The 26,146-nt window shown below is 41.2% G+C and overlaps 1 protein-coding gene across 1 annotated transcript in view; it reads left to right on the top strand.

The window, feature by feature from the left end:
• The window catches only part of LOC137624794 (agrin-like), a 112,052-nt gene extending 89,243 nt beyond the window's left edge, over window positions 1-22,809 (top strand). The window contains 1 exon segment of the mRNA XM_068355748.1: window positions 18,823-22,809. Coding sequence (XP_068211849.1) covers window positions 18,823-19,122 — 300 coding nt within the window. The 3' untranslated portion in view covers window positions 19,123-22,809.
• Window positions 22,810-26,146: the final 3,337 nt, after the last annotated feature.

The raw sequence follows: 26,146 nt of genomic DNA on the forward strand, positions 1-26,146 counted from the left end.
CAGAGGTCAGGAGGGAGAGAGAGAAGAGGAAAAGGAGAGCTAGCGCGCCTTCACCTAGATGTTCTCGCCGAAGAGACATCATCGTTCTCGTTCTCTCCTTGCCTTTTGTCTCTTCTCGAGACTATAAGTGCTCTTGGCACAAACATAAGAAGAGCGCTCCCTCTCATCATCGTTTTGCCTCGCTGTCGTCTTTCTCTTTCGAGGGATCATCGAAGAAGCCAGGAGCGCAACCAAGGGCAAAGCGCGTCCTGACCTCAAACCTTCTTCTTGGCATAATAGTTTGAAGGTCTCCATTCACTCCTTATCTTCAGAGAAGATCGCTCTCGCCTTCGACTTCTTGATCTCTGACCCTTTGGGGCCTCGTGACAAGGAAACTTCGGTTTCCCGGTGCACTATCCCTTCGTTTTCTCGTAACTCTAGCTGCTGAAACCTCGGGCTCTCGTGCATTTAGTCATGTTGACACTTCAGTGTCTCGTGACAAGGGAAACTTCCATTTCCCATTGCTCTGGCCATTCGGGTTCTCGCAACACAACCTCTATGGCCACACACGATCACGCTGAACCTTCTGATTCTCGTGAAACAAGTCACCAAGAGTTTTACTCATATGACAGAGAGTCTTCGGACTCTTGTCGCGTGGAGTGTTCGTGTACACTCAATCAACACCACGGCCATGAACATCAAGAGTTTTACTCTTATGGCAGTCTTCAGACTCCTGTCACGCAAGGTTTTCGCACGCAATTAGCGCTACACACACAAATCTCTGGTCATACACTTGTGGGGTCAATCCGTCGCTCTCGTGTTTCAGACAGGACAACCTTCCCAGTTCATTGCTCCCTGATGAGTTAAGGATTACGAGTCTCTCGGAAACCTCAGAAGAAGATGCAGGGGTTCGGCTCCCTTTCTCTTCGGTTGAGAGCAAAAGGAAAAGGGGAAACATGTTAGAGAGGCTAAAAGAAAACACCCAGATAGCAGCGATTCAGAACACAATGCCGATGGCTTCGGCCGCTCTGTTCGTTATCCTGCGCTTCATGTGGCAGTCATGAGCTGCCCATGTTACAAGGTAGCACTCGTCAACCTGCAACTTGATCAACTTGTTGTTGGGAAACATAGATTGCTGCCAGGAGGTTCGCTTCCAGGGGTTAGAGAACCTCCCCTTACGAGGGAGTGATAACCTTCCTCGGAATTGGGCTGCGTGAGAGAACCACCCCCCTTCCGAGGGAGAGCTTCCCCACTTCAGCCATTCAACAACCTTCCCTCTTTCGTGAAGAATGGCGAACAGCTCGATGAGTTTTACCTCTGCTATCTCGTCCCCGAAGACACTGCTTTCTCCTCTTGAGCTGGGGAAAGAGCAAATCTAAGGCTTGTTCCTCCTTCGAGGGGAACTTCTCCCTCTCAGGCGATGTCCTCCTTCGGGAGAACTTCTCTCTTGTTCACGAGAGAGAGATTATTATGCCTATGCTTTTTTCCCATAGAACTGGGAGAAAGTTTGTCTTAGGCAATGTCCTCCTTCAAGAGGACTTCTCTCTCGCTCACGAGAGAGAGATTATTTCGCCTACGTTTTTCCCATAGAACTGGGAGAAAACTTAGGCAATGTCCTCCTTCGGGAGAACTTCTCTCTCATTCGCAAGAGAGATTATTACGCCTATGCTTTTTTCCCATAGAACTGAGAGAAAGCTTGTCTTAGGCAATGTCCTCCTTCGGGAGGACTTCTCCCTCGTTTGCAAGAGAGAAAGTATTACGCCTACACTTTTTCCCATAGAGCGGGAAGAAATCTTGCCTTAGGCGATATCCTCCTTCGGGAGGACTTCTCCCTTGTTTGCGAGAGTGTTTATTACGCCTACGCTTTTCCCCATAGAGCAGGGAGAAAGCTTGTTTTAGGCGATATCCTTCGGGAGACCCTTCCTCCTATTCACGAGAGAAAACTTGTAGGAGTTTGGTGATCCACGCTCCTCCCTCTTAAGCTTTTGGTTCTCCTCGAGGGGCGGAGCGAGAGCCTTGTCTTAAGCAACGTTCTCCTTTGGGAGAACAAATCTACCCTGCGGAGGAGTTATCTTCATCCCTGACGTTCTCCCCCTCTTGCTGTAAGGAGACGTCTTTTTGAACCTACTGGTTCTCCTCACGTTGACCCCTCGGGGTCTCGTGACGATCACCCTTTCATGATCGGGAGCCTCTGAACTCTCGTCATGTTGATCCTACGGGTTCTCATGACCTTAGGAGTCCTTCGGGCCTCTGTCGCGCTAGACTTCCGAGTTCACGCAACTTGGAACCTTCGAGTTTCAGTTACGCTGAGTCGTCGGGCTCTCGTAACAATTAGCACAGTGTCCGCGCACGCACGCAGTTAGCGCTATGCGCGCGACCATCGTCATCAAGAGTTTCTGTCATAATCTTCCGACTCTTGTCAACGGTCTTCACCATACCTCCAGATACTCCGACTTCTACCATTCTTCCCCTTTCGATAAGAAAGATACGAGGGGCAAGACATAAGGTTTGTCTGCTACTCGCGTCTCCACTTTACCTGTAATAACACGCAAGGAATTAGCGCAGCCTGAGGATTCCTCGAGAGAGCTACCGTCGATGGACTTAGAATCCTCCTATTTAAGGACTCTAAGAACTAAGTGTCATATCTCATGCCTCAGTGATTTGTATCTGTCTCCTCAACCTCTTGACACTTCAACCTTAAACAGGCTATGTTGTCCACCCCAAACCCTAAGACCAGAATTCATCTTCTGGCTGTGGCCTGATGGGTAACGTCTCTGACTGGTACTTGACAGTCTGGGGTTTGAGTCCTGCTGCGACTCGTTAGTGCCATTAGTGCCTGCAATCTTACCATCCTTGTGAGCTAAGGTGGAGGGGTTTGGGGGAGCCTATAGGTCTATCTGCTGAGTCATCAGCAGCCACTGCCTGGTCCTAGCTGGAATGGAGAGGAGGCTTGGTCGTTGACCATATAATATATGGTCAGTCTCTAGGGCATTGTCCTAACTGCTAGTGCAATGTCACTGTCCATTGCCTCTGCCATTCTTGAGCGACCTTTAAACCTGGTCTGTTTGCCGAGATCAGCGACGTCAACCCTTCTCCTCTGATCTTGGATACCCTCACGGCTAGGCTCACACCGGGCTAATCCTCGAAGAGACACTACTCTTCCAGGCACTTCTCAGTCACAGAAGCCTCAGCAATGGAAGCGACTTCAATGTCCCTTCTGGCTTGACACGTGGGCTGGTACAATCGGCTGGCTACCTCGCGAGCCACGAGGACTTGTCAAATCAAGACTCCAGGCAGTCCCTACAGGAAGTCCTAACGGCTGGGGCCAAGACAATGGAAATCTTACCAGCTACAACAGCGACCATGTGGAGCAATTGGGTTCTCAAAAGGAAGGAATCAGTAGTTCCCAGACTTCCTTTTGTACCTCAGTGAGGAAAAGCTCCTCTCAGTCTCGTTGATTAATTGATTAAGGGCTATCGCTCAGCCTTGAGCCTCATCTGTAGACTGAGAAGGGGTTGACCTCTCCGCCTCAGAAGACATCACTTTGGTTGATTCGGGGTTTTGAGTGATCTTGGCCCCCAGTTAAGATTAGACCATCACCTTGAGACGTGTCTTACATTCCCTGAAGGGTCTGCCATATGAGCCCTTAAGGGCCTCAGGTTACTTTCCGAACCTTAAGACAGTCTTCCTCGTACCTCTGTCCTCGGCTAAAAGGCTCAGTGAGCTACATGGTCTGTCTTACGTCGTCACCTATTCTAAGGGATGGGGGGGAAGTATCTCGCAACTTTGTACCAGGCTTGGTGGCTAGACTCATAATCCTTCATCTACCAATGAGAGATTTCGAGAATTTCAGTTTTCCAGCCTCAATAAGGTAACACAGGATACAGACCAGTCGTTACTATGCCCAGTCAGGGCGCTGAAGAAATATCTGAAGCACACCAGACCTTTCAGACCACGTCTCCGTCATCTCTTCCTTAGTACCAACAAGGTAAAGAAGAGAACCTCTCGCAACACCATCCCTTTCTGGCTCAAGAAAGTTATGGCGAGGTCTTTTCACGGGGAGACAGAGGCAGCACAACCCAGAGCCCATCAAGTTAGGAGAGTGGCTGCCTTACTGGCGTTTAAGAGAAATTTCTCAGTCTCCCAAATCTTAAGCGCTGGGGTCTGGAAACGCCAATCTACATTCACCGCTCACTATTTGAGCGACATGACACATAGGTCTCTAGACACCCTTTCTATAGGGCCTATTGTGACAGGTCAACGGGTGCTGTAGCTACCTTACGCCCTTTCAGGGGACAGTAACCATTGGCTGAGGATACAGGGTTACACTAGGTTTTAAGAAGGACATCCCTCTATCTTCTTCGTCACCTTCCCCCTCCCATGGGGATCCTAGTCTGTATCCAGTTTCAGCTGGACTCGCCAATGGAAATAAGGTATGATACTCATCTGATTCCTCTCACAGGGTATAAGTTATACTCGTGGTCACGAGGTTTCCCCTTTGCAAGGTCGGGGGAATTATAAGTTTGAAGGGGTCCGAGTCGAATATTCCTGACCCACTTCATCCTGAAATATTTGTTTCCTCGAAGCTACAAACCTTCAGTCGTGCTGTTATTATGGGGATCTACAAAGAAAAAAGATTAACGAAAGATTGTTGCTTCAAAAGAGTCTAGTCTGAGGACTATCTTTCCTAGGAATAGGGAACTCCTTGGCCACCCTGGCCTCAAGACTAAGTCTCCTATAGTAAAGAATGTGGGGTTTGTATCAAGTGTAGGAACAAATGACACACTTATAACAGAGTTTGTATTTTTCCTAACATACAAACCCGAATTCTTTACACAAATCTTCCCTCCATCACCGCCCCCTAGGATAGTCCTAGCTAGAATCCGATTGAAGGTGAACAGCAGCTACCGACCGGCGGTCCCCCCCCCAACAGGTTGTAATTACCTGCCCGGTTGTTAACGACCTTGTTAAGGTTTTTCTGCCGTATTTTCCAGCTCGTGCTAGAATGTCTCCTATAGTAAAGAATTCGGGTTTGTATGTTAGGAAAAATACAAACTCTGTTGTAAGTTTGTCATGTTTTTGAGGTCCAGGAATGTCAAAACCTAATTTACAGGTTGCCAGCACAAGAGTATGTGTCATACGCAAGTTGAGGCAATCTAGAAAGAAAAAGAAATTCAAGACCTAAAAGTGGTTTATATAAACTCTTTTTAGTGGGTAGATTTCAATTTTTTATCACTAGTCCTCTGTAGAACCTTGGAAACTCATTCATCTCCGGAATTACCTGATTTTGCAACATTAACCTCCAAGACCTGTAACATCTAAATATTGCTACTGTTCTTCCTAAGTTTACTGGCTGTGGTGTGTGGTCTACTTGTTTTTGGTAAGTAACTCTGATATCTTCTAACTCCCACAGCTCCTCTCCAGTTGCCTGCCTCAACATGAAATTTACATGGGCTTTAAACCACCATTGAATAGAGCCTGTCAGGTGGGGAAACCCATTACTAGGAGATACTGAGTGGGTTGGCCACTTCTGCCCTCTACCAGTTGATCTGCTATATATGGAAAATAAGACAATCCAAAAGGTATCATTGACATTTGGTACTGTCCAGATCTTTAGTGCTTGACACTGTCATTATATCACCTGCAGTCATTATTGCTCTTGAAAAAATGACAGATACAAGAAGACTTAGGGTTGCAGACAGATCAAGTCTTAAGCGTATGGTGGGATCCTAGTTGACATTTTTGCTTGATGGTGGCACCTTTGACCCAGACTACTCAAGAGGGGATCCAAGTGTATGGCTAGCTGTGAGTCTCTTCCTGTATAGTCTTGTAGAGGGCAAATAATGATGACCGGCATGGGGAGAGGTAAAGATGTGTCCTTAAGCCTATGTCCAAGCACTGTCACTGCTACAGGTATGACCACTTATAGAAGAGTGGTCACTGCTGTAGAAGCAGACAGTGGCATAGTGAAGGGTTGCATCTATCACGAAACTCAGTGATGATGCAATCAGTCAGTCATAGAAAAAAAAATATGAAGGTGCTTTCATGTGTCACAGGTGCAAATCTTACATGAAAAGGGAAATTGATATATCAGCTAGGCCACTGGCAAGCAGTCAGAAAGCTGAGCAAGAAAATCAATCAGTGGAAAAATTAAGCAGCAGCCAAAGATTAGTTATCACTAGTCAGCATAGATAAAATCACAAAATTTTATACTTTACTGGTATGTTCTTTTTCAACACAAAGCTGTATTTTCAAATAAACAATAATGTTCCATATATTTTGAATCAAAGGTCAAAGATAGGGGACTGGGTAAGGAATGATTGAGGGAGAATTTTGATGCAGAGCTAAAAAAAAAATAAAAATAAAAATTATAATAAATTCCTATAATTCATAAACAGACACAAAAAAAAGGTTCTTTCCATATTGGATAAATTCTTCAACCTCAGGTAATGAGAAATAATTTTACACTTTCTAACTAATATTCAAACATTTTTCAACTATATAACCATAATATATATATTCATGAATAATGTATCATATAACGGATTTTGAGCGAAGCGAAAAATCTATTTTTGGGCGAGATGGCCATGACGTCCTGATGGAAGGTTCCTGTAGTAGCTTCCCAAGGGTATGTATGACTACAGTGATATTCCCAGAGAATCAAACCAAAGGTTTCACAGAATTCTAACTTCTGGCGCGAGTACCTTTAAGATTACTCTCAAGGGTATCGTATATAATCAGGGGACGTATTCTTGACACGCCACATGGCAATCTGTACCCCGAATAGCCTTTACGCTTCAAGGGGGATACGTGGCAGAATTAGAAGGGTAGCCGCAATAAAGATTACCCTGGTTCCCCTACTACTATCGTATCACAACCGCGCCAACTCCCTCTGGCGGTCATTCCTTGTAGCATTGAGCAAGGTGCTACAGATACAGTAGATCAGGGGGGGAAACCATGAAGATCTTTTCATAGAAAAGAAGGGTGGGTCCATCAGGATGTCAAGGCCGTCTCACCCAAAAATAGATTTTTCGCTTCGCTCAAAATCCGTTTTTTGGGCTCAAGCCATGACATCCTGATGGAAGCATACCAGAGAATTAATGCATATGTGGATTTTTGTCAGTGCCTTAACCTTGGCACAACATTTCTACGGCCAAAAGGGCCAATTGAGACAAATGACATTACCGTTATCCGTCATTATCACTAAGCATAACAATGTTGGTGCTTCCTGCCCCCTGCAGGGAAGAGTCATTTTTAGACATTAGAAAAGGGGCCTCAAGCTAGCATATATTGTATGAACAAACATAAGTATACACTGAGAATACAAACAGTCTCAAGGATTGTATATATTGCGGAACCAATATCAGTGTCCTTATCCGTTGTTTGTGGGCATACTAAAATATGAGAAATACTTACATGAGTAAGTCGAGAAACTATGGCATCTTAAACATGCAATTGTTGGGCGAATAAGGACGTAACTGCATTCTAATAGACATTTATTCCTAATAAATGACTACATGCTAAATGAATGTAGCATGAAATTAATGTTCCCTATTTTGAAAGGGGAAAAATGATGAGTGCCACTCTCAGACTGAAGAAAAGCTCTTTTAACAAGACTTTTATAATTTCACACCTGAGATTCTGAACAGATATAGTGTTACCTTGGCAACACTTATTCAAAGGGAGGTCACACGAAAAATGCTGACCCATTCTTTTTTTAATTGATAGTCCCAATCAATTTACTGTTCATCGCAGAGCTAGACAACAGGGTCCAAAATAGCACCTGCCGCCACCAGATAATGCTTCAATCCATAGATTTGCTTAGTATAGTGTCTGTAAGACACACCGGACAACCTCCGATCAGTAAATGAGCGAAGAGGCTTAAGTCCACACACTGAAAGGTTCAGTGATGAAGCAACTTTTCTCGGATCTTTATCTGCAGGGGTACTGTCAGGATCCGCTTCACGAATAAGGTAGGTGAGCTTCGCCCTCAGTTGTAGGGATAGTTTGATCCAAAGTTTTCTCCTGTAAAGAGCTGTTTCTCCACAAGTCTGAAGTTCTATGAAGATAGACCCTAGATGCTCTAGCAGACCTAGAGAGACATCTTCCTTCAGAGGGCAGATTCTCTTAGTGGGTAGGTCGTCTTTAGTGAGAAAGGTTAGATCAGGAAAGAGATACAGTTCTCCCACTTATGTGGCCCTCATCCCCAGATAGGGCCACTATTTCAACCGAAAAAATAACCTTTTAGGTTAGATCCTTGAGAGAACAATCCTCATTGTTCACAGGTGAGACATAATGTAGGACCTTGTCCAAAGACCATGAGATGGGCTTTAGTGGCGCTGCAGGCCTAAGCCTGCACATGTTTTTGGAATCTTATTAAAGATTTCAGTCGTCAGATCCATTTAAAGGGCATATAGAAGAGGTCTAGTTGGGTCTGACTTGCACATAGATATGGATCCAAATATCCAATCAAGTGACCTCTCTTGCAAGGTCGGCCATACCCTTGGTGCTTACTCAAGGGTTTAGATGGGGACAAGGCCAAAGAACTAAACTTCTCATAGTATCCAAGGATACATTGCCTCCTTCCTCAAGGGCCATCGTGCTGTTGGCCGCCAGACCTTGAATATAGGGGTGGATAGAGAAGGACAGGCAGAAGATCATGAGATTGCTTTCGGACCCTTTTGCTTTACAAAGCAACTTACTTTTCTCAAGAAGACTCGTATTGTCTTCTAGTTGACTAGACTTGTATTCTTCTAGGAATTATATTTTGCCTTTTGAGATCCCAGTCTTTTTCCTAACCGTTAAGGGCAAGGAATTCATAAGATGAAGGGATCAGGTGTACTGTGATAAATCGAAGGCAGAAAACTTCTGAACCTCCTGGATAATCCTAGGTGCATAACTAGGACTAGCCTCAGCCTCAGTTCCTTCATTACAGGGAACGGGGTGTTCTTGGGCTACCTGGGAGCCAACAGAGCCCCTCTTCCCTGGAAGGGTCTCAGCATGTAGAGGGCCTTCCGGAGGAAATTTGATGGGCTGAACAGGAATTCTAAGTCCATCACTTCTATTGTAGAGACATGATGTCTGTTACCTCCATTAGAGGATCCTCGTGTGGGGCTAAATAACGAGATAGTATCTTGATAACGCTCGTGATGAAGAGATCGATCTGCAGCTCGGGGACTTGTTCCTATCTGGGAGGGAATGGGTCTGCGTCCGTGTACCATTCCAACTCAATTGGGTTGAACCCGAGAAGAGCATCTGCTGTCACCTTGCGGATCATATAAAAGAGCTGCTGATAGGCGCCATTCCCTTGAGGAAGGGACGGCTAGCATTCCCTAATGAAATGAGACATCCCTTATCCTCGACAGTTTCGACGCCTCATTATCGCTTCGATGCCCCACATCAACCTGAGGAGGTCTGATCTGTGTGGAGAGAGTTTCTCCACCCATTACAGGGCTAAAATGGCCTACGGGTCTGTGGCCTTTGGTCATTGTAGGGTAAGCGAAGAGGGAATGACCATCATTGGTCCTATTAGATCTCTTCGAGCGTTTGATGCGTATCTTCTCCAGCCTCTTAACGCATCTTATAGTTGTGCACGTAGCACTGGGTCTGTCATTATCGTGAACTGCAGAGAGTTCGAAACTCCTCCCTGTTAGCGTCATGGAATCCTGACTGATTACATTTGTCTCTTGACAGACCTTGCGATCTCCTTTTACATCCCCAAGGGAAAGGAGCGTTAGGGTGACTACAGGTTTCAATGATTTTTTAAAAACATTGAGGCCCCTGAGCTGGAGAGAATCGAGACTTCTTGAAGTTATTTGCATCCTCGATGTTCCAGAGCCGGATCATCTCCATGGATGCTCATAGACAGTCGTTTCGGGTGCTGCCCACCCCAGCCTGTCATCCAGGGCCATTGTTGCCTGAACTCTTTCTAAGCTTAGTTTCGCTTGATTGTGCTAATTCCGTGAAGATCCTAGGACTGAATCTAGTCCGACGAGAATCTTGTCTAGGATATATGTTATGGATCCTAGGTAGGGGGGGAGGGGGTGACTGACTGGAAGCTGCTGATAGACATCTTCCAGGTCTGGCTAGATTGTCAACACCCCTTACTGAATAAGGTCCTTATGTTCAGAGGGATTAACATTCTGAACTTGCTGTTTTATTGGAACTTGAGTGGCGCCAAGTCCAGAATGACTCAGAGTTTTCTTGAGTCTTTCACGTGAACACTAAACAGCCTTCCTTGGAAATCGATGGACTCTACTTTCCTCACCACTAGTATGCTCTAGAGCTCTAAGGTATACTCTTCTAGGGGGATTTGTATATAAGAAGAGTTGAGGAAAGGATGGTGGAGATATGTCCATTTCCATTCTAGTCTCATCTTGGTTAGGTCTTGGACCCAAGGATCGAATGTCAAGCGATCCAGGAGGAACTTCCCTCCTACCAGAAGCGTCTGTTTGCTTCGCATGATCAGAAGGTGTACATATCTGACCGTCTGTGGAACAACGGTCATTGTAACTGTGGGATGCTGTTTAACATCCCAAGGAGAACTACGAAACCCTTCCGTCCTCCTTTAAGGCCAAACCTGACCGTTTGCCTATATCGGTTTTTCAGTGTTTCACTGTAATAGAAGATTCCTTTCTATTGTATAAAGCTTAGGATAAGTACGTTGGAAAAGAATAGGAGACACACATATGTGTGAATCCTTCCAGCCAACTGCTGCAGCCATTCTAGGGCATCTCCTTTCAAGAAGGGCCCGTTGGAAGATTCTAGCCCATAAGGATAGAGTAGCGTAAACAGCGCCTACGTCCGGGGAATTAATAATGACAATCAAAGAGGCTGATAAAGTCAGCGTAGAAAAAAAAAGGGGGGGGAGTGGATCCCCCAAATCAGGTAGGTCTCAGCAAGAGATTGTGCTTAGAAGCACAGCATACTAGAAAACCATTCTATTGTATGGTTATGTACCAAAGATTTCTGTGATATGGTCCTATACTGCAGATGTAGTGGGTATTGTATACCCCTATACAACTGGCATATTACCGTCAAGGCTAGTACTTGGGGGTAAGTTAACTGGCACAGTACTTCAGTACTGATATGGCAAGCAGTTCTCCGGCATGTCAGTGACTTGTCGGCTGTCAGCGGGTCGCTGACAGAAGTCACACCATCCTAGCCAGTATTCAATGTGACTGGGTAGTGGTGAAAGCTATATGCATAGTCAGCAGCCCTCTGAACCATTGGCGACTCCTCGGGCTGTCGGCAGTCCGCCGGTTATTGGCGGGCTGCTGATTGAAGGCATACCAACTCAGCTATTGACTGGGAGGTGACCAAGGGCACACACTGCCGGCTCTCGGCGGCGGAGTCGGATGTGACAGGGAATCAATGACTGCCGTCGTTGTTATCACTACAAGGTGTGGCCTGAATGTAGTATCTGCAACCCCACCATCCTTGTGAGGCAAGGTTGGAAGATTTGGGAGAGCTTTAAGACCTTAAAAACCTTTAAAGGGAACACTAAATTGTTAGTTATCGAAATGAATAAGTGAAATCTTCAGTCCAATTCCCGTAGACTTTTCGTAGTTTTGCGAGTTCGCAACTGAACCGCATTTTTGAGATAACTTCTGAAACCAAACCAACCGTAGTTCGACAGCTTGAGACTGCCATCTTGTATGCACTGGCAGCGAGAGGGGGGGGGGGGGGGGCTACCCCCATCCTCACCTCCTCTCCTCAAACTGGAGTGGAGAAAGGAGGGATAGGGGACAGGATGTCCTTTAGGAAGCTGTAAAATAGGTAGGTATGGTTTCGGAGAGATTTTAGAAATCTCATACCCAAATGTGTTATATTAACTTGGGTTTTTTTGAGACCTTCGACGGTAAGGTCTGACCTACTTACAGGTCAGAGGGTCTCAGATGGGGTTGGGGATTTGGAAATAATATTGCTGGGGGCATGAACCTGCATATATTATGTCTGGGAAAATATTCATCTTTATAACTGCAGAAGACTGCGATGCATCATCTGGTGTCCCTCCTGCAAGGAAAGGAGAACAGAAATGAGTATTCAATTGATTATCGCACTGATAAACAATTTGCAAAAATCATCTTTTGATAAAAATAGCTTAGGACAGAAAGCTAAAAGAGATAGTTGGAGACACATACCCGTGTATCCCCTGTGAGCCAATGCTGTTACCTCCCCTCAGTATTAAGATAAGAAAATTCCCGGTAGAAAAATGGGGTCAAACACCTAGGTGTAAGGAAGTGTGCAAGCACTGTCCCCCTCTGTACTTAACACTGTGAGATAAGGAGGACTGATTTCACAATCAGAGTATCGAAGGAATGCCATTCTTTCGATATAGGAGCGGCACCAGCAGAAGCTCGCACAAGGGTACCCAAGATATGTTGATTAGAAAAATAAAAGACATAAATTTGTGCATCCCAACCAATCTATTTGCTGTGACCTCCCTTACAATATTAAATCAGGGAGCTTCCTGATCAGGGAAACTCAGGGATAAGGGCTCTCCCCTTTAGGGGTTAGAGGCGTCACACCACCAGCCCTTCACGAAATTTAATACTGCAGGGTAAATGGAAACTGATTTCAAATCAGAATATTGACGAAATATTATTCTATCAATATAGGATTGGGTTCAGCAAATATCTGGGCAGGGATACCCAAGATATATTGGAAATAACTACTAGTATAATATATACGTTAGTTATCCATACTGCAAATATACTGACTACCTGTATAGACATATACTGTAGTTCAACCGGCATCTTACCGGATTAGCTAGCTCTTGCCGGAGCATCTAGCAAGCTAGATAAGAGAGAGAGAGAAAGCATGGGGTGAAGGCTATCTATTACTGTATATGTACACAGTAATAAAGGATGTAAAAGTCTAATTTTACTGCCTTTCTCCGAAAAGAAGGTTCAAATGGAAGGGGAGAATGTACCATTCAGGCTTCCATCTAGCCATAGTACTATTGCCAGCTTACCACTGTAGGCCAGCCTCCGGCAGCACGAGTACAGTCGGCATGCTACCGACTGAGTCAGTACCTATCTGTGCCGGTCTACTGCCAGCCAGAGCAATACGCCGACAACAGAAGTTGTGGCCAGCAGTTCAAGGGAGAACTGGAGAACCTTCGTGACAAAAGGGACCTCCCACCTACAGCCGTCATGGCCGCTGGAAGCCGTCAGTCGCCGACAGCTGTCAGCTGAGGAGAGGAGGTCTGGCCGGCTCTGGCAACCCATCGGCAATGGTAAGGTTGCAGGACACCGGCTCAGGAAAGACAATGGCTCGGCCATCGTAAAAGAACCGAGGGGGGGGTCCTATATGAGGTATGGGAGGGACCGGCAATGTTGCCGAACCTACACACCTTGAAGAAACTCTGTTTCAGTACCGGCACAACCACAAGCGGCAGGAGAATCAACTATTCTCCAGCTTAGGAGGTGCTAATACAGTTAAGGGGACAGCAGTCCATGCCGTTCCTCTCAACAAGGGAGAAAGAGTTCGAATGCCGGCACCATCCTAGGCCACAAGAGTATACGACTCTACAGCCTAGGGTCTGCGAGCATAGGACTAGTTTACTAGACCACAGGGATTAGGTGGCGGCAACATTCGACCACTTCAGGTGTAATCTAGGGAGGGCTAGCCTCCTATGCCGGCAGGGGAATGCAATCACCCCGCCGACCGACTGCCGACAAAAGACTAAATACTCTGAGGTTCTGATCGAATCCTAAAACTTGCCGTCTGCTGTTAAGGGATGAGACAGAAAACTCTAGGCGAGTTATGCCTGAATTCGAAATTCAAGGCCGACGCAGAGAGTTGTAACCTAAGGCTACTCTCAGAGGGAAGAGAGATTACCCATAAATCTCTACACGAGACTAGTAACGGCTAATATAATTCCAGGAGATATCAATCTCCAAGGAATGATAACTGATACACAAGGGTAACCGGGGAAATGACGAAAGTATATGTTGTCTAGGCTAGGTTAACTCGACGAGGCGAGATCTCGGTTACCTAAAATCACCAAAACTCTGACATATACGATCGACACAGAAAAAAGGGAAAATTATGCATATAAATATCTTTACAATATAAAATGCCTAAATAGCTTTCATAATAACAATTAAAGCTATTTAAACCGGAAATGTCGTTCTGCTATCTGAATAACACATGCCTAATGAACGACGGCGCCAATGGCGACACCGGTGATCGGCGTAGATCCAAATGCAATAATTACACTAAATTCATTGTGAGGCTGGAACTAAAATACATATTGTAAAGAATAAATACTCAACTTTCTGGATGGAGAAAGAAGCCGTAGAAAACATAAAGATTCTTATAAATTGATCGAAAATGTCAGATCAACAGGGAACACCACCGTAGCGAGTCGCTACAGATAAAGGAATGGCCGCCAGAGGGAGTTGGTGCGGTTGTGATACGATAGTAGTAGGGGAACCAGGGTAATCTTTATTGCGGCTACCCTTCTAATTCTGCCACGTATCCCCCTCGAAGCGTAAAGGCTGTTCGGGGTACAGATTGCCATGTGGCGTGTCAAGAATACGTCCCCTGATTATATACGATACCCTTGAGAGTAATCTTAAAGGTACTCGCGCCAGAAGTTAGAATTCTGTGAAACCTTTGGTTTGATTCTCTGGGAATATCACTGTAGTCATATATACCCTTGGGAAGCTACTACAGGAACCTTCCATCAGGACGTCATGGCCATCTCACCCAAAAATAGATTTTTCGCTTCGCTCAAAATCCGTTATATGATATACTATTCCTAAATATATATATTAAGGTTATATAGTTGAAAAATGTTTGAATATTAGTTAGAAAGTGTAAAATTATTTCTCATTACCTGAGGTTGAAGAATTTATCCAATATGGAAAGAACCCTTTTTTTTGTGTCTGTTTATGAATTATAGGAATTTATTATAATTTTTATTTTTTTTAGCTATGCATCAAAATTCCCCCCCTCAACCATTCCTTACCCAGTCCCCTATCTTTGACCTTTGATTCAAAATATATGGAACATTATTGTTTATTTGAAAATACAGTTTGTGTTGAAAAAGAACATACCAGTAAAGTATAAAATTTTGTGATTTTATCTATGCTGACTGTTGTGATAACTAATCTTTGGCTGCTGCTTGTAGGTGAGCATTTGCTCACCTATACTTTCGGTTTTGATCTCATGAAACAATAAAAACAGCACAGCAAAATGCTATTCTCATACAGAGGAAAAGCATAGACATCTAAATCTATATTGGCCAGTTGTGCTGAGTAGATATATTGTCCAATGCAAAGGCTAAAATGTAGTGGAAACTAACAGAGTTAAGGTTGTATGGCAACCCCCCAGTAATTCCATAATCTTGACACTTTAATTCAAAATCTAACATCCACTAGTTTTTCACCAAAGTCATCTCTTATATAAAAAAGATGAGGGCGTTTTACCATGTCAAAGTAAACAGTAAGCGGTGTGGAGACAATGATATTGATAACGAATGTTGCCTTATGTAACTGAGAAAAAAGGACTACCCTTAATATCAAGTTCACAGATGTTGGAGACTGAAAAAAACACTAGTAATGGAGCAGAAGTGAGTAGATAATATGTAAGGGCAAAGAGTACAAATTTCCTCTAGTGGAAGGGTTGACTTAAATTCCTACGATACAATGCATTAATGAAATCTTTCAAACATATCTGAGGATTAATTTGTATAAAAATATCTTACCCTAAAAGAGATATTGCCATCATTAGAAGAACCCTCTTTCATTCTGGAGAGCAGAGTAACACTCAGTCCATTATGAAGACACTGCTTGCAAATACAGAAACTCTTGACATTTTGTTGGATTCCTGCAATATTCAAAATTTTATTTAAATTGGTCAATTCAGAACATAAGTTTACAACAGGCTATCAGGAACTGTTAGTATTTATACTTTTGTTCTTAAAAGGGTTTGAAAACTTTACCTTTGCTAGTCATTAGTTTAGGTATCTTTATACATTTTACATTTGATGGTCATTGGTTTAGGTATCTTATACTTTTTGAGTGTTTAATACCTGGCCATAAAATCTATGCTTAAATCTATTTAAAAACAAATTCTCTGGATATGACAAATTTTAAAAGTAATTTCTTTTCTTCCTAACTATACAAAATGGAGTCCTTTAATTGGAAGATTGATTCAAGCCTAGCTGGAACTCAGCAGTTAATACTTTTGACGAGGTGTTGGCATTATCCGGTAAATAAAGGCCAGTGGCAGGGAAGCTCCGCCCTCCTCGCCAGTACACTAAACAGTTATTTTGAATGCTTCTGGAACTTTTGGGGGAGGTGATGACAATTAGTTAAGTTAAAGGACTTGAATAGTCAGGGAAAATTTAAATTACTAAGTGCTTTAATTAGTAGACTCATTCTTAGGTGGAAGGAAGTTCCTGTTGCCAAACTGGCTTGTTAAAATCCTGAGATTGCTGATGTCAAACCTGATAAAGTGCAGAGAATACCATCCTAGACCCCTCAGAAACCACGGTAAAAAGTACCATTAGGTTCACGGCCCAGGCAACTTAGGCTGTGGGATAAAGAAAAAAAAAAAAAAAAAAAAAAAACTTTTCCTAGACTGGCAAGTCTTTAAAGTAGGGCATAGACAAACTGATGGGTTTGCCTGAACATATCCATTCTCTCCTCATAGGGAGGATAGTGGAATGAACACCTCTATTTAATATCAGTAGATAAGCTGCTAGCTAAATACGAGGCTTACCTATACCTACATCTATCCTACAAGAGGTTTTTCTTGGAATCGAGACTAGTACTGTACCGTACCCTCTGATTTTATGGGTGCCACACTTCAATTTGTTTTAATGTGGTGGGAAATCTAGGGCATGATGCTTTAGGTAAGTATTCTCTTGCCACACAAATTTCACTGGTGAACCAAGAATTATCAACTTTCTTACCTTACTAGAAGACAAATGTGAGCTCTTTAATCAAATGAATGTAGCTTTCAGGGGGATGAATGTGAACAGTGGAAGGTTCCCATTCTAGAGGTTGTGCACCTCAAAGTGTGGGGGGGGGCACTTAGGTGCGAAGAGGTATGACACCAAGAATCGCTGACTGAGCACCGATTGGAGAAATACTTGTGATCAATATTTTGCATGCCAACCAATGAGTGAGCTGGTGTGTGAGTTGATAGGAGCGCTCTGTACCAGTATGGGACTGCTCCAAGTTAGATGAATGAGTGCAAATCGATAGGTGCACCGCTGCTATAAGACCAAAAATAAAAATGAGAACGCTAGCAGATGTGCTTACAGGAACGCACTCTAGTGGGCAGGTGAGATGATGCATGGCCGATGGCGAGCAGTTAAGGTTGTGGCCTGAGATCGCATACAAGTGAGATGGCACTCTCCAGAGAATGCTAACATTTACAGTATTAGCATTCTAATGCCTTGTTAGCGCTCCAATGGACACACGACCGGATGACATGGCTGACATGGCACTTCTGTAGAAGCGCATGATCACCAACAGATGTGAGATAGATCATGGGCATGTCTGTTGGCGCTCTCCTAGGTGCGCGTGAACGAGAACAGCTGAGGTAACTTCGCTGTCTGTTTCTTCATCCTCTGTGAAGGATTGGCCAACACTGTCTCCTCCATGGGGAGAGAAATAGGAGTGACTTATATGAAACTCCTATTGATTGGTCTTAGAAGACTAGTCATTCAATAGGGGTAAAGGAAGGTGATAGCCCTGTTATCTTCTGAATGACAGTGTTTGTGAATTCAGCTGACTAGGTGCCTAGACCAAGTGCACTTGCAGGTATGAACTGACAAGTACAGGAGTAGTTTCCTTCCTTTCAGTCAGAGTCATGATCTAGGCTGAAAGCGTGCGCTTCTTTATCAGCTATCCCCTGTCCATCTAAGGAAGGGAATAGGAGAGCGTACATTGCCAGCGTGTGTCATCATTGCTATCTTTGCGATCATCGAAAATGCGTGTAATTGTAATTACGTGTTCAGAACACAAGGAAATATTGTATCTCCCCTTAGGGAGAACACTCTAAAGAAGGGGCGCGCAGGTTCACAGAATCACGTAAAGCTCCATCACTGTGTGTGAGTGTGGCACCACACTGTTGTTATACGTGAAGTATTCAAAGTCAAAACCCTTACCCACTTGGAAACATACTGCTCATGAGTGAGTGCATCAACCACAGAAGGACTATGGTCTCTCTTTTAAGCAGGAGAACTTGTTCCTCCCGATATCGTTGTCTTTTCAAACTTGTAGGGGGTTGGAATATCAGGGAAGTCCAAGTCAAGGACAGAATATTAGCCTGCTGCTAGAGATCAGACCCAATAATAATGTAACAAGTTGCTGAATTTTATTTCCCTTCGAGGGATTAAGTTCAAAGCCACACCACAGTGTTGTCAACGGGAACAAGAGACTTGTCCAAGAGTAAAAGAAATAAAATTTTAAAAGCCAGGTTTGAAAAGAAGCACAATATAGCCCATCAGTGTTATTCAGCTGCAGTAATCAAAGTGACTGTTCAGTGTACCGCCACCGATCAGTAACTATAACTGACACGTCATTATAAGTTTTGACTGCCGAGTTCCAGCTGTACATGAATCACTCTCCTAATTAAGGCACAAATGTTTGTATTTGTGTCGGAACAAAGCTATTTTCCTATGGTAATTTAACTAACCGTACCCTAATATGAAATCCTGAATATTAGCAAGGACTTGTTTTGCTTCATTTCATTGTTGTTTAAAACTGTTAAATTTCTTATTTGGTCACAGAAACTTCACTTAATAAAACAAAAAACCGATAGCAATTGAATTGGTTTGTATGAGAATATTTTCATTACTTTTTTAACTGTTTACAGGTGCGGGTAGATGATGGTCAGTGGCACACACTAGTAGCTCATCGAAGAAAACGTCTGGGCGTTCTCAGGGTGGATAATGAAAGACCAGTTAAAGGAGTGGCTGAAGAAGGTGCTACTACCCTAAATACAAATGGTAAACTTTGGATTGGAGGCTCACCTAATGTTCCTGAAGGGTTGCCTCATGCCTACTACCAAGGTTTTCGTGGCTGCATTGACTCTGTCCAAGTGGAGAACCGTGAACTGAATCTTGTGACTCACAGTGATTCGCAGCAGGTCCGATTTTGTGATGAAATGCGGTGAAAGTCGATTTAAATGGATATAGCGATAAATATATTTTTGTTTTCACATTTAATCTTTTATTGTGAAAAAATGAAAAAAATAAGAGTACCTGTAACAAAACCATAACATACTTATATATAAACATACAGTTAGTATATTTACTGTGTAACTGTACCAGTATATATACATAAGTGATTGTATACATATATGTGTGTATGACGGATGTGTGTGTACATATATATTCAAATAAACCACTGGATAAAAGTATGTTCAACGTAAAGAGTGGCAGTACAAACTTGTTTAACATGGACCACAGGAGAAATAAAAAATATATATATATAAAACAGAAGAAAAAACAATACTTTGTACATAATAACAAAGTTTTGAGATGTGAAGAAGACATATCGAGAGGGCTGTGGTAATGGCACCCAAAATACAATTCACACTTAGGAAATCGAAAGTGGAACGGGGATCCTGGAATATGGTTGCTTTGTATTACCTTGAGTATGCCTTGATCTAACCATACTTGCATCTTTTCAGAAGCACATATAACCCAAGTTTCAGAGTAAAGGAATAACCTTGTATAGAAGTACTTATGCAAACTTATTTTGTTTGTTCCTGCTGTAAATAAAATGTTTGAAAGACATATTGTCTGATGACTGTGTATGTCTGACATGAGTGATATTTGTATGTGATGGCCTAAAAATGGGAGGCAGTATTGTCTGGAAAGAGCCAAAAGCCTATAAAAAATCCATTATAATCACAAGGGCAACAGTTTTATGGCACTATGTTTTGTGGTGCAGTAATATGTGTAATTGTTTCTTTAAAATTCTCGCACATGGATTTAAAGCCTCCTTTTAAAGCAATCAGATTTTATGTAAAATATGATCTATTTTATCAAGTAATATTCAGTGTGATATTATTACTCAAATTGAGAGATTGACCAAAATTTACATGAAAATGCCTTCAAAAAAGTGTCTGACCTGATGTGAGGTGAAAATTTTAGCTTATTAAAATTGGTCTAGTTCCATTATTTCTATTGCAAATGTCATTCTTGAAAAGCTGCTATTCAAAGCTTTTCTAAAATAAAACTATTTTATTTCAAAAAGAATTAAGCAAACTTGGCTGAACAACAAATATATAATTAAATTTAGTTTCAACAGACATTGTACTGTCACATAATCTTGAGTGAATATTTAAAATGCAACTATAGTTTGATTAATTTCCTAAGACTTTGAAAGATTGGAATATGAAAAGGGAGACTTACCAATTGTTGGAAATAACTTTCTAACATTCACACAGCATCTAGTGTGTTGCCTTTGTCATTACTATGGGAGTTTATATGTTTATCAACATATACTTACACTTTTGAGGATATTCAAATAATTATTTTGTACTAACCCAAATAACCAAGGATGTTTCCTATTCATATTTTGTAAATACCCAATTGTAAAATGTTTATGAATTTATACCAAATTTCACGTATTTTTTTTTCTTTTAAGAATCTGCTTTTTATTTTTCATGTAGGGTTTCTTACATGTAACATAACCATGTAAAATTTAACCATGATATAATTGTTTGTCCATAAAGCTATCCCTTGCTGAGATTTTAAAGAATGGGAGGTCATCAGTGTGATGTGCGTGTTAACCAGAAATCTTTTTTAATGTGAGTCATGATATTCCATCCATAATTCTATTAAGTTTGTAGTTTGTAAGATATATATAACAACTACATTCATGGACAATGTGGGGACGCAGTTAATGCTATCTGATACACTTAAAATACCAAGTATAATTTGTTTGTTGTAATTGTCTAGAACTCTAGATAAACTATTCATCAAATCAAAATATTTTTGTTAGTTTAGAAAAGGTTATTCATCACCGGATACTTTTATCCTTGGTTAAACATTATTGCACAGTTGCTATTAAATGAAATTCCTATTAATTATGCCAGTAGAATATTTAAGGAAGAAATGTTAAGAACATTGAATTATACAGTACATAGAGAGAAACTTTCAGGTTTAAATTTAACTAGACTGGAAGTATACTGATCCTGAAATGTCTTCAATTCAAGGGTGGGGTGGATATAGAATAACAATAAAATCCATGTTATGTAACCTTCAGTTGTGTATTGTTGACCTTGAGTTTTTTCTGTTCATTCTGTCATGTATTGAAGATTCTTTTTGCGGATGTATTTTAGGCTTTTGTTAACCATATTTATCTTGACTTTTAATTGATCAAAAATATTTTAAATTTCCATGGTATTTCAGCATGTCCTGTGGCTTTAGAAGTATTGTAAATTAACTTATTATAAAAGATATTTTCCATCTGGAGAACAAAGGTATGTTTTATAACAATTTACAGTTTGTTTGGAAAATTGCAAAAACATTTCTTACCGTTTTCCCAGATTGCTTGAAATACCTTGTATAACTATATTTACTTATAATTTCCCTATAACTTTCAGATTATACATTCTGTCCACAGGTCAGAATTGACATATGACTTTTAGTGGCAGCATACCACACTGTGTATGCAATAACAGACCTTCAATGGGATAACATTACATGACACTGGCACTTCAGTCCACAAACTGTGTGGAGATAGTTATTTGTATACATATATATATACTATGTAACGCAAAATATATATACACTACATATATATGCATGTAGGCACTATCAATAGTATGGAATATATATCATCATTTGTTTAAATTTATAGATTTACAAAATTTATATACTGTATGTATAGTGTGTGTATATAACCTCATACATGCATACAAAAATGTGTGTGTGTGTGTTTATAATGTAGATGTATGCACAGAAAATAAATACTGTATGTACTTTGGTTATATATATGCATAATATTCAGTATATATATCATGTAAATTTTCAGAACAAAATATATAAAGGTTTGTACCCATACTTGTATACATACATATAAACATAAGTCATTCAAGCATATATGCTATATATGTATGCATACTATTATTTCTGCTGTATATTAAATCTCTATGTACAGTATGTACAATTGGGGGCATGTGCATATGTGTGTGTACATATATTGTATGGTATATATATATGTGTGTGTGTACATAAATGAAAGGGGGCCCACTTGTCTTCCAGGAGTGTCTATGTACATAATGTATGATAGAAATAGAGAGCCTAGCATATCTAATTTTTACATGACGTGCCAAGTTGTAGGTCTGTGCAAACTCACCAGGTTATTTAAAGCTAGTATTATATCTGATTCTTCAAAATGTTATGTAAGTTTTTATTCATTCCATTATCAGGAATTCCAATCCACATTCCACAACCTTAATTGAACATTTTTTGAAGTGCTGACATCACAGAATTAGTGTGTTGCCTGGTAACATCAATACCATACAATGTAAAATACAAAACAGAGGAAATTCAATCATGAGTGTTTCATTGCATATTACTGTAGTTTAAACAGTTTTTGTTAGAATTTAAAACTGTGATGGAAACACTTCTTAAAATATGGTCAAAATAAATCATTAACCTGTTGTTACAACCTAAGCTATTTATTATTTTAAAAGATCTACATGTTGAGAAATGTGATGTTCCTACAGATATATTTTGAATTGTCATAATTTTTGAACCTATTACAGTTGAAATATTGAACCTATGTAGATACTTCACCGTGTGTTTGCACATATTTGTAGAAAATACAAACAAAGGACAAAAAATAGTTTAATTACCCATTACTAGACTGGAAGGCCACCCATATGAGAACCACGATTTTTGGGCTTGCCCTCCGTGTATGTGTTAAAAAAATTCTTCTCAGATATAGTAAAAATCCATATGACAGGTGTTGAACTTATAATGGCCATGACTATACCAAAATACTGAAAGAACTACAGGCAACAAAGTTTTGAGTCAAATATGAAAAATATGGGTGCTGCTGGAAAAAAATTAAATATTAATAATAAATTTTGTTATTTCTATACTCACATAATATTCATATTGCTTCTCTCTTAAACTTATATAGACATTTACCCCAAACCTAAAGATTTTCTATTTCCTTTCCTTTCAAAAGGCTTAGGCCTCTCGTATTTTATATATTAGAGTACTATGATAGCAGCTATTAGCAATAACATTGTCTGCCAGTCTCAAAGTCAAAACTAATCTCCTATCCTCTTGAAATAACTAGGTGAGGAGAGTAGACATGTACATGAATATCAAGTAAGTATAGAAATAAATTTCATTAATAAAGTTTAGTTTATTTCTATGAACCTCCCCCGATGTTCATATTTCTTGACTCCTATACTGATGGCAGAGAAGAGAAGAGATAGGAAATTTAAATATTTTAAAGAATATACTTATCTAGAACCATACTCACCTCTTAAGTCTAGTACCTTCACCTTTAATCTAGTACCTCAGTAAAAAAAAATCTTCAAGTAAAATTTGATTCCGCAGATTGTGTTCCCAAATACAACCCCACTAACCTAATAATGTATTTATATATTCTACCCAACATTATTCAACAAAAATAAAAAAATAAAATTAAATGTATGCTTAAAATACACAAACTTCCATTAGACCAACATCATCATCAGGAGTTACTATAGCACCTAAAGCCAAGCAATCTTGATAAGTAAACTATGATTCTTTCAGATAAAGTTTAGACTCTTGAGAATACTAATTTGGTATGCTACTGAGCTGTTGCTAAGACTTCCAAAGAAAAATTCCTCCAAAAATCAAGCGAGGAAGTTCCACTTACAGTTTAATATCACGAACCCAACATTCATGTCTTATCTGACTTGGGTCGAATCTGTAAGCCTCTGTGACCAATCCTTTAACAGATAGAACATGGCATTTTTTGGACAGAGGACAACATGAAATCCTAATGCCACTAAACAAATTAGGAACATTATCCTAAATATTACCAAATAATACTTAACAGCCCTCACAGAACAAAGAAGCCTATTCTCTGGTGTAAGATCAATTTCGTTTTATAAGGAGAGAATATAAAAGATTTGAGCCAAACCCTTGGTCTTAAATCCTTCTTTGCTCAAATGCAATCAAAGGGGAAAGGATAAACTTATTTTACTTAAAACCTATATTATAAAAAAGAAATTATAATTCACTTATGTTTAGCTAAAGCATACAAGAAAAGCCTCAGTTGTGATGATTAATCATGAAAAAGGTTCGTGTGCATAAGGCTGAAGCCGGAGTCCGAGTGCAGGGGTTCACCGTTGCACTCCAAATATCTGACAAGTTCCCAACTCAATGAGTATCTCTTATAGTGGAGTAGAACTCAAGGCGGAGAGGACGAACGTTCCGAACCTACTCCCAAGGCGAAGCGGGGAGAGGACGGAACTATGGGTGGCGGCATAAAGCTGGCCCAAAATAATGACTCGTACTCGAACGGGACCTATCAAAAATGCTAGCTATATTAACAGTAACCACATAAATAAAACGTAAATATCATAAACCCGTAGAAAGAGAGGGAGGAAGGATAACTCGTGATCGTATAAAACGGAAAACAGGAAATCCACCTCTCTTGCTCGAGATTAAGAAAGAAAACAAGAGAAAGGGTAACTCGTGACTGTAGTAACAGAAAACGAGAACTCCATGCTCACGCTCTCATGGTTACAATATGAAGAACCAAAAGCACACAATAATATGATATAAGAATAATAATAAGAATTGTAATAACCATGAACGAAGAATAACGACTGCGTAATAAATAAATAAAAAGATATAGTCTAAAACGATCGCCTTCCCGAGGCGGGTACTTAAACTATAACAAAGCCAAGAACGTTATTCTTTGTTCGTCCAAATTGGACTTGCTAGCAAAAAATACTAGAGTAAAACAACAATAAAATAATGATAATAATAATGGTCACAAATCGTAAGTGATACAACCTATATGACAGAGTACCAGATGGGCAATATTAACTTGAAATACCTGCGAAGCGAACAACGCCACAATGGCTGCCGACACCGAGGAAGGCCAAGCCGATCCAAAATTAAAATCCACATTACTGGAAAGAGAACAAATGCCCGGTACTGTAAAAAGCTGTCAAAACAAACTATGGTACTTAACATTGGTAAAGGTGAAGTAGTAGCGTCAGTCATGATGAATTAAGCCAAAAACGGTGAAAAACACCAAGAGCACACACAAAAACGACTAAGCGAGCAAGTCCAAAACAGAAGGATGTCCTAGAGGGCGCTCGTGTTAGGTGTCGGTGGCGTAGTCCAAGTGTGGTTGCTAGGGCCTCTGTTACGGCCCTCCCCTTTGATGAAGGAATTATTTAAATGGAAGACAGACTGTGAATAGTGGTTTTCACACGCCCCTGCTATATACACGACACCCACAAGGTGCTCGCGCGAGGGTAGTAACCTCTGCATTCCATGCTTTTATCTTTCTCTGGTATATTTGGAAGATTTATATCAGAAAAGTGTAAAGAAGGACCCTTTTTCACCGGCCGTCACAGGCCCAGAAATACAGTAATGTAATACTAATTTCTGGTTTTCAGTGAGAATGGGGCTGAGACAGGGATGTGTGATGTCGCCATGGTTATTCAGTTTGTTTGTAGATGGAGTGGCGAGAGAGGTGAATGCTCGAGTGCTTGGTCGAGGATTGAAACTGATAGACGAGAGTGATCCTGAACGAATGAATGATTCAAAGTTCTCTGGCATCATGAAGTGGTCATGAATGGGAGGTAAATCAGTTGTTGTTTGCAGATGATACTATACTAGTATTGGGACCTCTCTCTTTGAGGCTTCCCACCGAGTCACATGTAATTCTCTGGTACACTTCCATCAGGACATTTTGACGTAGGAAAAATCTATTTTTGGGTGAGATAGCCACGACGTCCTGATGGCCCACCCGTTACGTTGTCCCTCCCCGAATCCTCATAGGATGCCTCTTTTCACAGTAGTTATGCTGCTATGTGGAATGGCGTCATCAGTGACATACGGTGGTACCATAAGGGGAGAACGTAATGCCTCCTCACCTATCCTTCCCCCTTGTTTCCTAGTTTAGGTTAAGTCTATTAGGGGTGCAGATATCTATGG

Source organism: Palaemon carinicauda, chromosome 31 (assembly GCF_036898095.1).
Source record: "Palaemon carinicauda isolate YSFRI2023 chromosome 31, ASM3689809v2, whole genome shotgun sequence".
Taxonomy (NCBI): Eukaryota; Metazoa; Arthropoda; class Malacostraca; order Decapoda; family Palaemonidae; genus Palaemon; species Palaemon carinicauda.